The following is a 12,461-nucleotide window of genomic DNA, read 5'->3' on the forward strand; positions in this document are numbered from 1 at the left end:
CTTGTCACGTGGTAAGCATTAATATTGGTCGAACTGACGAATGAATGAAAGAACGAACGAACGAACGAATTCCCGGGTGTATGCAAGCCCCTGTAAAAAATGAGCGCCTTCGGAGGTGCAGTATGGCCCAGAAGCCCCAGGACCAGGAAGGTGCTGGGGCCGACTCCAAAGGCCAAGGCGACACTCTAGGAGAGCATTGTGCTCCGTGCGGTGGTGTCGCTCTAGCCGCGAGGGCGCCGCTCTATGGCAGCCGGGGAAGGCGGGGCGGTGGGCGTCCCGGGCCTTTTTGTCCCGACGCGGCTGGAGCGCGCTCAGCGCGTGCGTACGCGGCGGCGGTTGGCAGCGAGCTCCCGTGTGAAGTGAGGCAAGGCGAGGCGCCTCCGGACCCACGGACCGACAGACCGAGCGGCCCCTCCGGCCGTCGGCGGCCAGGCGGCCAGAGATGTTGTCTGGGAAGAAGGCCGCGGCGGCGGCGGCGGCGGCAGCCGCGGCGGCGGCCGGGAATGAGGCCGGCCCCGGGGCGGCGGGCGGCGCGGAGAACGGCTCCGAGGTGGCCGCGCAGCCCACGGGCCTGTCGGGCCCTGCCGAGGCCGGCCCGGGGGTGGCCGGGGAGCGCACTCCCCGCAAGAAAGAGCCTCCGCGGGCTTCGCCTCCCGGGGGCCTGGCGGAGCCGCCGGGGTCCGCCGGGCCTCAAGCCGGGCCTACCGTCGTACCTGGATCTGCGACCCCCATGGAAACGGGAATCGCTGAGACTCCGGAGGGGCGACGGACCAGCCGGCGCAAGCGAGCGAAGGTGAGCCGCGACCCCGTCCCGCGCGCCTTAGCCCCGGGTGCCCGGCTCCCTCGAGGTTGCCAGCCCCCGGCCACCCCCACCTCCCCAGCCCGTCGGGTCTCCGCCGCACCTCCCCACCGGCTGGGTGGGTGGGTGTGTGGGGTGAGGGAGGCGGAGGGCTCGCGCCGGCTGAATGCGCTCTTTGTGCGGGGACCCGGGCGTCTCGGGAAAGGGGCACCGACGGGAGGGGTGGTAGACTCCTTACATCTGTACACCTTTTCTTTTCTGGGCCGGGAAACATGGCTCCCTGACGTGGAGTTCTGGCTGGCGGTGCTGGAGACAGGCACGGCTTGTTTGTCCGCAGATGTGTCTGGAGGCCCCCGGGCTGTGTTGAAGGAGTTTCAGCGGGGCGCGCGTTGAGGCTGTGGGGGTAATGCGAAAGAAATGGCTTTAGCTATGGAGACGGAAAAGAACATTTTTTTTTTTTAAAGGCCTGCTGTGCGCTAGTTTTCCTCTTTTTATTCTCTCAACGATCTTTTGACATAGAATATTTACAGATTGAGGAACCTGATGAAGAGAGCTAATGCCAGCTAGTCAAGGTGCAAAAAGATAGGGAAAGAAAAAGACTTGTCATATACAGACAACAGCTGCCTCACATCTCCGGGCGCCAGATGCTGTATTCAGGGCGTCACTAACATTTTATTTTTGCTAAACACCAGTGGGCAGGTATTGTTAGCCCCGCTTTAGGAAGTGAGTAAGCAGAGGCACACAGTGGAAGCAAACTTGCCCAGAGTCGCACAGCTCAGTCCGTGGTGGAACTGGAATCTAGGCTCAAGTTGTGGGAAGGTAGCCTCGGCCTCAGACAAAGGACCACATGGAACACCAGCTGTGCAGGGCCCTAAGGCAGAATTAGGGCATGGACTTTTTAGACTTGGGTGTTTTCTGGAGATTTATACTTTTAAAATAAATACTGAAAATCATGCAATTCATATCGTTTATGCATATAACAAGTTTTCTGTCTGTATGTAATTTTTAAATGGGTATGTCAAGTCTTTGTGGGAAGAGCTTCTTGAGAAAAGCATTAGCCAGACTGAGCCCTCAGATTCAACTGCCCACTCGAGACATCTCTCCAAGAATAAAAACCCTTTGTTAAAAAAAAGGAAAGGCTTTTGGGGGCTTTTATCAACGCATGGGTTAGAAAAGACATAGGTTGGAGACTCCCAACTCTCAGAAATAGAGGGCAGAAGCCCAAGGGTTTTCTTTTCCATTCTTTTCTTTTCTTTTTTTTTTTTTTTAAGATTTTATTTATTTGACAGAGAGAGAGAGAGAGCTATCACAAGTACGCAGAGAGGGAGGGGAAGCAGGCTCCCGGCTGAGCGAGCAGAGAGCCAATGCCCGATCCCAGGACCCTGAGATCACGACAGGAGCCAAAGACAGAGGCTTAACCCACTGAGCCACCCATGTAAAGGGTTTTCATTTTACTATTTTAATAGGAAGTATGGCCAGAAACCATGTGATAAGATATTTTTTCTTTCTTTCTTTTTTCTTTTTTTTTTTGTGACTGATATTTTTTAAGATTTTATTTATTTGACAGCCAGAGATCACAAGGAGGCAGAGAGGCAAGCAGAGAGAGAAGGGGAAGCAGGCTCCCCGCCAAGCAGAGAGCCGGATGCAGAGCTCTATCCCAGGAGCCCGGGACTATGACCTGAGCTGAAGGCAGAGGCTTTAACCCACTGAGCCGCCCAGGCACCCCTATCATGTGCCCTCTTCAATGCCCATCACCCAGTTATCCCACCCCCCGCCCTTTTTAAAAAAGATTTTATTTGTTTGAGAGAGAGAGAAAGAAAGAGCATGGGAGTGGCCTAGAGAGAGGGATAAGTAGCCTCCCTGCTGAGCAGGGATCCTGGTGGTAGGGGCTCGATCCCAGGACCCCAGGATCATGACCTGAGCTGAAGGCAGATGCTTAACGACTGAGCCACCCAGGCGCCCTGATACTGTCTTTTTTATTATAGCCATTCTAGTGGATATGAAGTGGTATCTCATGATGGTTTTGATATGCATTTCCCTAATGATTGATGATACTGAACATCTTTTCTTTCTTTTTTTTTTTTTTTCTGAACATCTTTTCTTATGCTTATTGGTCATTAGTTAGTTGTATATCTGTGATGATATGTCTGTGCAGATCCTTGGCTTGTTTTTAAATTGGGTTGTATTTTTATATGGTGATTATGAAAGCTTTTTATTTTGATGTCTAGTTTGTTTATTTTTCTTTTGTTCCTTTTGCTTCTGGGGTTATATCCAAGAAACCGTTGTCTAATCCCATGTCTTGAAGATCTGCTTCCATGTTTTCTTCTAAGAGTTTAGGTTTATTGGATCTATGATCATTTTGGAGTTAATTTTTGTGTATGGTATAAAGTAGGAGTTCAACTGCATTCTTTTTCATGTGGATATTCCCTTGTCCCAGCACATTTTATTGAAAACTATTCTCTCCCCCTTTGAATGGTTGGCATCCTCGTTGGTTGGCCATAAATGTAAAGGTTTGTTTCTGGACCATCATTGCTGTCCCATTGATCTGTATTTTTGTTCTATGCCAGTACCACATTGTCCTGATTACTGTGACTTTGTGTAGTAAGTTGTGTGTGTGTGTGTGTGTGAAATAATAAGTTTTTTCTTTGTGAAATCAGGAAGTTTGATTTCTTCAACTTTGCTCTTTTTTCAAGATTCTTTTGGATATTCTGTGACCCTTTTATTTCCACATGAATTTTAGAATCAGTTTATCAGTATCTGAAAAAAAGGCAACTGATACTCTGATTGGGATTGCCTTGAATCTGTAGATCAGTTTGGGACATATCATAAGATTTCTGCCTTTATAATTTTCCTGGATTTAATTCCTGTTACACTGTTTTTCCATTGTGATTAGCTCTGAAACTAAAGAGAAAAGTGGGTTACCTGTTTATTTGGGGGAGCAACTAGGAAGTAAGGTACTAGGGAAACTGATCTATTCCTCACCAGTCTTGGGAGCCAGAGGAAACAGACCTCAAGGGATAGAGTATGCAGTAAAGGAGGAAAAAGCAAGCTGAGTCCAGTATAAACTAGCCTTGCCTCAAGAGTTCTGAGGTATATGCAGGGGGGTATATTTGTATGTAGAAATGTAGATTCAATAGGGGACATGGATACAGATGTTTTTTATATAGTTTTGTAACTAAAACAAGGTTCAGGGTATTGGGAGGGGTCCATGCAGTTGGGAGGTCCCTAAAGGTTAAGTTTCATTAGTTCCAGAATATAGTCACCTCTGACTGTGTATGCTAATATTATGGCAAATATTTAAGGTTTGGATTTGTTAAATTGGGTTGGGACTTTAGTTAGGAACTTTAGGGTTAGGACTTGAGGAATGGTGGCCTTCAACTGGGCCTTGAAAAAGCACAGAATTTAGAAAACTATTTGGAAAAGGAGTTAATTTTTCTCCCTATGATTCATTTTCCTCAGGAAAATAAACTTGTAAGGTTTTTAGGTTTAGATATAATGTAAACAAAGTACTTATTATGGTGTCTGGCTTAGAGTAAGATACCCAGTAATTAAGTACTACCAGTGGAAAAAGATAGTGAAACATGCTTAATATATTCTGTGGTTTGAGAAGCAGCAGGAGTCCAGAATGGACAGTTGAACATTGGGAACAAGGGGCAAATGAATTTAATTGAAAATGACATTTTTCTAGGAGCAAGATAAACTGGATCAGTAGTATTTAGGTTGTAGAGTCATGTCCAGGTTATAGAGAGAGCCAAACACTAAACCTGTGCTAGTCAATATGGTAACCAGTAGCCCACGTTACTAGTATGACTGAGGAAACGGAGTTTTTCTTTTAAACTTGAATCACATGGCTAAGTGCTCAATAGCCATATGTGGCTACTGCTGCCATATTGGAAGCACAGATCCAAACGTTGCCATTATCACAGAAAATGGTATTAGACAGCACTGTACTAGACTGAGAAGTGCAGACCTTAAGTGCTGTGACAATTCAGAGAAAGAAAAGATAGTATTTGCAAGTTTGGAATAGTTAGGAAATAATTTGCAGTCGGGATGAGCTTTGAATTCTGGCATTGGATTAACAGAAGCAGGTGGGAATCCATAGAACAACACTGAGGACTTTTTGACTAGTGTGTTAGAAAATGGCTAAAAGTAAGTTCATCTGGTTAGAGCCAGAAAGTTCTATGCTGGTTTGAAAAATTTGGCATTCACCTTTAAACTATCTAAAAATATCACGTGTTTGGGAAATCAGTATGGCAGTTATGCCTTAGGTGACTTAAAAGGAAGAAAGATTAAGAAGACGGGAGCCTTAAGATGATTTGAAAATGAATGAAGCGTTGTGGCAAGGTGAGGAAGAGAAGGGAGAGACTAGAGGTGTAATTTCAGAGTCATCTGACTTACATCTGCCTGACGGACATCTTTATGTCCTTGGTTGTAAGTAGTTGTAGAACCTCCAAAGTCTTCGAGGATTTTACTTAGGGATGAGAGGGCCTCAGTACTTTGTGAGTATTGTTTTTCTCAGGGGAATAGTTTCTAATTTTTTAGAGTTTTTAAGATTCTTTCAGATGGTTTAACTTTTTATTAAGTGGAGAAACTTTTTTTTTTTTTTACAAAATAAAACTTTATCCAAAATCAAGTAGTATTTGCCTGTTTTATATATATATATATATTTTAAAAGATTTTATTTATTTTTTTGACAGACAGAGATCACAAGTAGGCAGAGAGGCAGGCAGAGAGAGAAAGGGAGAAGCAGGCTCCCCGCCGAGCAGAGAGCCCCATGCGGGGCTCGATTCCAGGACCCCAGGATCATGACCTGAGCTGAAGGCAGAGGCTTTAACCCACTGAGCCATCCAGGTGCCCCTTGCCTGTTTTATATTAAGAAGTTTTTTAAAATTTAATTTTTATTTATTTATTTTATATTTATTTTTTTTTTAAAGATTTTATTTATTTGACAGAGAGAGTGAGAGAGCACAAGCAGGGTGAGCAGCAGCAGGAGAGGGAGAAGCAGTTCCCCGCCAAGCAGTGAGCCTGATGCAGGGCTCGATCCCAGGACCCTGGGATTATGACCTTAGTCGAAGGCAGATGCTTAATCAACTGAGCCACCCAGACACCCCTATATTAAGAAGTTTAATTTTATAACCTTTATTTTAGTTGTCAGTCTTTGAGAAAATGAGGCTTTTCTTCTATAGAGAGATCACCAAATTTGACAATGGAGATTAAGCTTTATTGTTGCCATCTTATTTTGGTCTCAGAATCCAGTTTTATTATTTCAGTTGTTTATGAAGTATTGTGAAGACCCAGTGCTTGATAAGATCCAGTGATTGATAAGTAGTGCAAATGGTGGTTTTTTTAGCTTGTCTTGTCATCTCAGGACTCTGTCTTGGTTGAACAGATTGCGGAAGAAATTTCACTGTTAGGTCTACCCCAGATTTATTACCCAAGCATTACAAGTTCATGTGTTTGTTGTTGGTCTCCAGAGGATTATGGTTTGGTGTAACACATATAAATGTGTATTTAAATGAATCCTGAAGAATCTTAGGGTTCTGTGAAACACAGATTTTTTTTCCTTGTTATTGCTGTTTTTAAATACTACCTATAGATATTTTTGCTCCTACTTCTAGGTGTTTTTCTGATCTCTTTCTTTCCCTGAAAACTAAAAACTCTGTATTCCTTCTTAGTAGCTACTACTTCATGAAAAGATTGGGTTAAACAATGTTAAAAAGAGTGTTTTTGCTGCACAACTTCTCAGTAGCTTTAATGTGCATTGTGATTGTCCTAGAGGGGTCCTGCAATGTTTCCCAGACTTGATCGTGGGTTTTTCTTCAAAGGGTATACAGTCCTGTGGAACATCCTTTGGAAAGAGCTGAACTACTGCAGTAGAAAGGATCTTACGTTGTTTCAGAATTTGCACATTGCCCAGTTCCACAATAGGCATTTGTTAAGTGATTATTGATAAATGGATGAGATTGATGGCTTAAAGGGCCAAATCTTTGGGGGTAGGGATGGGGGTCAAACACTGTTGAGGGCTAAAAGAAAGGAAATTGCATACTCATGTAACATGTATTACATTTTCTGACCCCTCTCCCTCTTTGAAACTTTTCCCTCCTTGCAGCTCTTTTGCCTGTTGTCCTGAGGTCTGTTCTTAAAGTGTATCTCAGTCAAGTAGGGTGAAGTTTAGTATCGAGATTTCTAGAGGTTTTATTGTAAAGTCTCTTGATTTACCTGATAAGGACCAATAGTTTTTAACTAGAATTTCAGCTTATTAAGGGCACGGAGACTTTCATTTATAATTGTTTTCTCTGTTGTGGCCATGTACTCAGTGTTCTGTATTTGATAGATGAAACTATTGTTCATGTGTTATAAATAAGAATCTTAGAGTATGGCTCAGAACTGTTTAATTTATCCTTAATTTTTTGTTTCCATTTTCTGACACAATTCGTGTTACCACTCCTAGCCACCCACTCCCCTGCCTGAGTGTATTCATGTCATAGAAAGAAAAGAAAAGAAAAGAAAGAGGCAAATAAAAGCCTGCCGCATATGGAGCTATTTCAAAGATATTCCAAAAATTAAAGTAGATTACACTTGTAATCTGCAGGACTATTAATTTCAGAAACCAAATAAATTAGGTACGTTACATGTGGAAATCATAATGTCTTTGCTCTGTCTCCAGATCTAATGAATTTTTATTTCATTCATTTTATTGTTTCATTGAATCTGAAATAGAGAGTGGTTGTTGCTCTGGCTTCCTGGAATCTTTCTAGGGTAGGAGTTACAGTGACAGTTAGTGTCCTTTTTTTTTTTTTTTTATTTTAAAGATTTCATTTATTTATTTTGATAGAGAGAGATCACAAGCAGATGGAGAGGCAGGCAGAGAGAGAGAGAGAGAGAGAGAGATGGAAGCAGGCTCCCTGCTGAGCAGAGAGCCCGATGCGGGACTCGATCCCAGACCCTGAGATCATGACCTGAGCCGAAGGCAGCGGCTTACCCCACTGAGCCACCCAGGTGCCCCGACAGTTAGTGTTCTAAGGCTGGTGACTATTTGTGATACCATATTATACATTCAGGCAAATAGGTTCATTATAATCTTCCCTATCTTAAGTTGCTTTATCCCCAATAAGACAATCGCCAAGATTGTTTCCTCTTTATACTTATTACCTAGTTCTCTCCTTTTATAACCAGAGTGTGAATTAGTAGTAAGACCTGTGGTCTCCATTTCTGTTTCACTTAATTTGTTGTAGTAAAGATTCTTTGCTTTCATCATTCAACTCTCTTAGGTCACCAGTTATTTTTTAAGCAAATGTACTTTCTCGTAGTTTTAATTTGGCTGCTGCCATTTGCAGTTTTTATTAACTGCCATTTCTCCCCATTTGGTTTCTGGGATTTTGCTGTTCTACCATTCAATAGTAGAAGTACAGGCCTGGCCTGCCTGACAGTCTTTTGTTATTTTGGTTAACTGCTTTTTTTTTTTTTTTTTTTTTTAAAGATTTTACTTATTATTTGACAGAGATCACAAGTAGGCAGGGGGAACCAGGCTTCCTGCTGAGCAGAGAGCCTGATGCAGGGCATGATCCCAGGACCCTGGGATCATGACCTCAGCTGAAGGCAGAGGCTTTAACCCACTGAGCCACCCAGGCACCCCTGGTTAACTGTATTTTTATCTCAGGGTTATTTTAGTCTTTGTTGAAACATCATGTTGAACGTGATGTATACATACATGTGAATACATAAGCACATACAAACATACCTGTATATACATACACATATTTTGAAAGAGTTCTCAGGAGTTGTAGAGAGCCTCAGATTCATCTAAATGTCAGTACTGTGATGTAAAATTGATAGATTAAGCTAAATCTGAACTGACACGAGATTGTTTCACAAGAGATTTTAGGGGTTTGGCTTTGTTTTGTTTTTATTTATTTACATAATCTCTACACCCAGCATGGGCTACGCGCGAACTCATGACCCTAAGATCAGGAGTCATGTGCTCTTGCGACTGAGCCAGCCAGGTACTCCCGAGATTCTGTTTTTAATAGCTACCTATTATGAACTAGCTTGTTCCTTGTTATTTGCTTGTTTCCCTTAAAATTTGAAGTTAAAAGGCAGTTCACTTTCACTGATGGTTCCAAATTGAGTCCCTGGTTTTAGATTTTCACTGTATTTAGCTTTCCCTGGTGTAATCTCCATATAGGTAGAGTACAGAGAGATGGATGAAAGCTTGGCCAACCTCTCAGAAGATGAGTATTATTCAGAAGAAGAGAGAAATGCTAAAGCAGAGAAAGAAAAGAAGCTTCCCCCACCACCCCCTCAAGCCCCACCTGAGGAAGAAAACGAAAGCGAGCCTGAAGAACCATCTGGTGAGTTATAGTAACCAACTAGTTTTGTTTTATCTTGGAAATAAGAAAAAATGGATTAATTCCTATTCTGCTGCATTGTTTATGTCTTTATCTTCGGTTTATAGTCTGTTGACCGTGTGTGTCTGTAGTGTATTTATGTGTGTATTTTTATACGCACACTTGCATACATATACAGTGGTACTGACATTTTGTGTGTGTGTACACATGTAGAAGGAAAGTAAAAGATGGGGATGGAAGGATAGTGACAGTATAAGGCACTTGGAAGTTGGAGAAATAAACAATTTGAGAAAACATACAGAAAGCCAAATCTAAAGACCAAACCCCTCAGATTTATCTCTGATTTAGAATTTGTAGATTATTCTGGTCAAATTATGCATTTACCACATAGTTAGATACTTTCTGATAAAACCTTCAGAGTGGGGGTTAGTTTTGAGAACAATTTCCTGGTGAACAAATGTTAAAATACATTATAAAGTCAAGAAGAAAAGGACTAAGTGGCTTTTCAAAGGAATGGTAGAAGAGAAGGTTATGAAGAGATTCTAAACTGAGTCTTCTTATGACAGTGGAAGGATTATTGGAGACTGTGGTACTGGTTTTAGAGCTTCAAACGTCTTCGAAGAATTCTCACTAACATTCCCCAAGACTAAGTCCTATTGAGGATACCCAGACCAAGTACGGGTACCCTTCTGGTTGGAGAGACCAAAGAAAAGCAGAATCTTAATTTTTCATATCTTCTGTCCTTAATGGCATTTCATTAACTTCTTGATTTTGAATTTTTACTGAGTTCTTCTCCTTAACATTCTTTTTGTATTTCTAATAGCTCCAGGCTCATTTATCTCTCTAATTCTTCTAGTCCTGCATCTTTTAAAAACAAAATGTTTGTTTCAGATCCTGTCTGCTGTGTCTTGCATGACTTTCATAGGTACCCAAATAGAGACATATTTAATTTGAGAAATTTTATCTTTTGTTTTAGTTTTTGGGGGGTGGTTCTCCCCTGTGATGTCATATAAATCACCAGATGTTATTATTATTTTTTTTAAAAAAGGATTCTTACTGATGTATCACTTGAGAGAATTATAGGTCAGGTGTTAATTTATATTTAGATTTACAATTTACCAAACAGATTCTGGCCGAAACTCTCAAAAATTAAAATTTTTAATTTCAGTAATTATTGTAAAATGTAATAAAAACATGGTTTGAAAACATTTAAGCCAGATGATTAGATTCTGGGTTCAATTTATCTCAGGAATCAAGGGTTTTCTAAGAATGGTTTCCCTAAAACTTTGTTAAAATGACTTCTTGGGGAATTACTAGCAGTGATCTGTTACCTCTGGGACAGATGTCCCTGATGCAAATGTAGTCTTCACACGGCAAATCACCACCTCTCTTTTTGTTGATTTTTTTTTTCTTTCTAGTCTTTTATATTTAGCTGTCATCCCTTCTTTCTGTCCTTGCCTTCAACTTCTCCCTTGATTCTCTATTCCTTTTTCTTCTGTATTCTTCTGTGATTCTTGCCTTTCTTTTACCTTTGCTGTGGACTTACTGATGAATTAGGTATATGGGAATAAGCCTTGACATCTGTCATAGTTCAAGAGGCTTCTGATTTCTTGGCTCTGAGTGTTCTTCAGTATGTGATCGGATAGTTTAGATGCTGCTCATCCTCTTGGTGTGTGAGTAGTTGTCTGTCTCCAGTGAACAACTAACTGACTTACACTTTCTTGTTCCTCTCAACATTTTAAACCTGGTGTTGATATTTTCTTTTCCATGAAAAAGAAAAAAGGTTTTTTTATATTGTTTTTATATGTTTATTTTTCCATTAATGTGGAATGTAGCACTGTTGCTACAAGAAGTAAATATCTTATTAAAGAGATTTAGGATTTGGGGAACCATCTTTATGCTATTATGTTGTTAAATTTTCATCCAGTGGTTTAAATAAGTTATCTTAGTATTTTGGGGGAAAGTTGAAGTTTAGACTATCTTCAGTGCTCAGAGATGTTTTGATAACAGCCAAAACTTGCAATATATTATTTGTGATTATGAAAATAAAGTGATTTTTCTTTTAAAACAATTTGAAATTTAAAAAAAGATTTCCAGGGTGAATTAGGGAAGTATTTTCCTCAGAAAAGTAGTGGCAACCTCTGGCCTTTTTAATTTAGAAATAAATTGGGCGCTATTAGTGAATCATAAAATACTGTCAAGTAAGTTCAGGCGTTTAAAAGCTGTCCAGAGTTTCCAAATCTCTTGTCTTATCAGAACCAGCTCTTTCACTTGAGCTTTCATTCAAAGATTGAATAGAACCATTGTCATATGGGTATCTTAAAATTTTTGAGAGAAGACGTGGGTCTCATTCTTTACCAAATATTTTTATCTTAATCATTTTAGGTAATAATGAGAAAGTTACTTACTCTTTATATAAGTATAAAGATATAAAACTTTATATAAGTAAGGTTTGAATACATTGCATTTTTACCAATTTTTAAGTTTGCTTAGAAAATTTTGTTTGGCTTTCCACAATGTTATTCCTAAGAATAAAATTTTTTTTTTTTTTTTTAGTGCTAGGTATTCCAAAGTCTGTTGGGTTAGACAGTATTACTGGAGAAGATTCCTTTAGGAGAATTCTGAGAGGAGGCCAGAAAGGAAGGTTGGAGGCCAGAAAGGAAGGTTGGAGCCTTTGTTACCAGGCTAAGGAATTTGAACTGCGTGTCCTTTAAACACTGGGAGGATCTGGCTGGGGTAGCACTGAGGTATTTTGTATTTTGAGTGAGAGGCATTGTACCAAAATACTTTTTTGGGAAAAATGAATCTGATGTGGTCTCTAAGAGTGAACTAAAGGAGTAAAGAGACTGGCTTGGAGAGATGATTTAGGTTGTTTTGATAATCAAGTTTAGTGAATGCTGGTCAATGGAAAGATGTTCTCAATATGAAAGTTGAATTTTTATGGTAACAAGATGTTTGGGTTTTTTGTTTGTTTGGATTTATGTAATTGGGAGGAAGTTTTGTTGTGGCTTAAAAATTATTTTTAGATTTGTCTGTTTTTGATGATAACTGGATGTGGCCTGTAGTCTGTGGTAGTTACATGAGTAAATAATGTATTTTTCATACTAAGTATTGCTGCTTATATTTAAAATTAAAATGATTTGTTTTCCTTAACATTTCCATGTATTTTTACATTTACTGTACACGTCCGAATATATTTGTTTTAACAAATGATGCGTTTATTTGGTTTCCTAGTACTTCTTCTATTAAGATAAAAAGATAAAATTTTCTCAAAGTCATGCCAACTAAACCTGAAAAGTTTTTGGAATTGAGTG

At 40.5% G+C, this 12,461-nt stretch overlaps 1 protein-coding gene across 2 annotated transcripts in view; it reads left to right on the plus strand.

Annotated features, from left to right (window-relative positions):
• The first annotated feature begins 326 nt into the window (after nucleotides 1-326).
• The window catches only part of KDM1A (lysine demethylase 1A), a 60,305-nt gene continuing 48,170 nt past the window's right edge, over nucleotides 327-12,461 (plus strand). For both annotated transcript variants that reach the window (XM_044237402.1, XM_044237403.1), the window contains exons 1-2: nucleotides 327-793; nucleotides 8,985-9,150. In XM_044237402.1, the coding sequence (XP_044093337.1) occupies nucleotides 443-793; nucleotides 8,985-9,150 (517 nt within the window). In that variant the 5' untranslated portion in view covers nucleotides 327-442. The remainder of the gene's footprint in view (nucleotides 794-8,984; nucleotides 9,151-12,461) is intronic.

Source organism: Neovison vison, chromosome 2, assembly GCF_020171115.1.
Source record: "Neovison vison isolate M4711 chromosome 2, ASM_NN_V1, whole genome shotgun sequence".
Lineage (NCBI taxonomy): Eukaryota > Metazoa > Chordata > Mammalia > Carnivora > Mustelidae > Neogale > Neogale vison.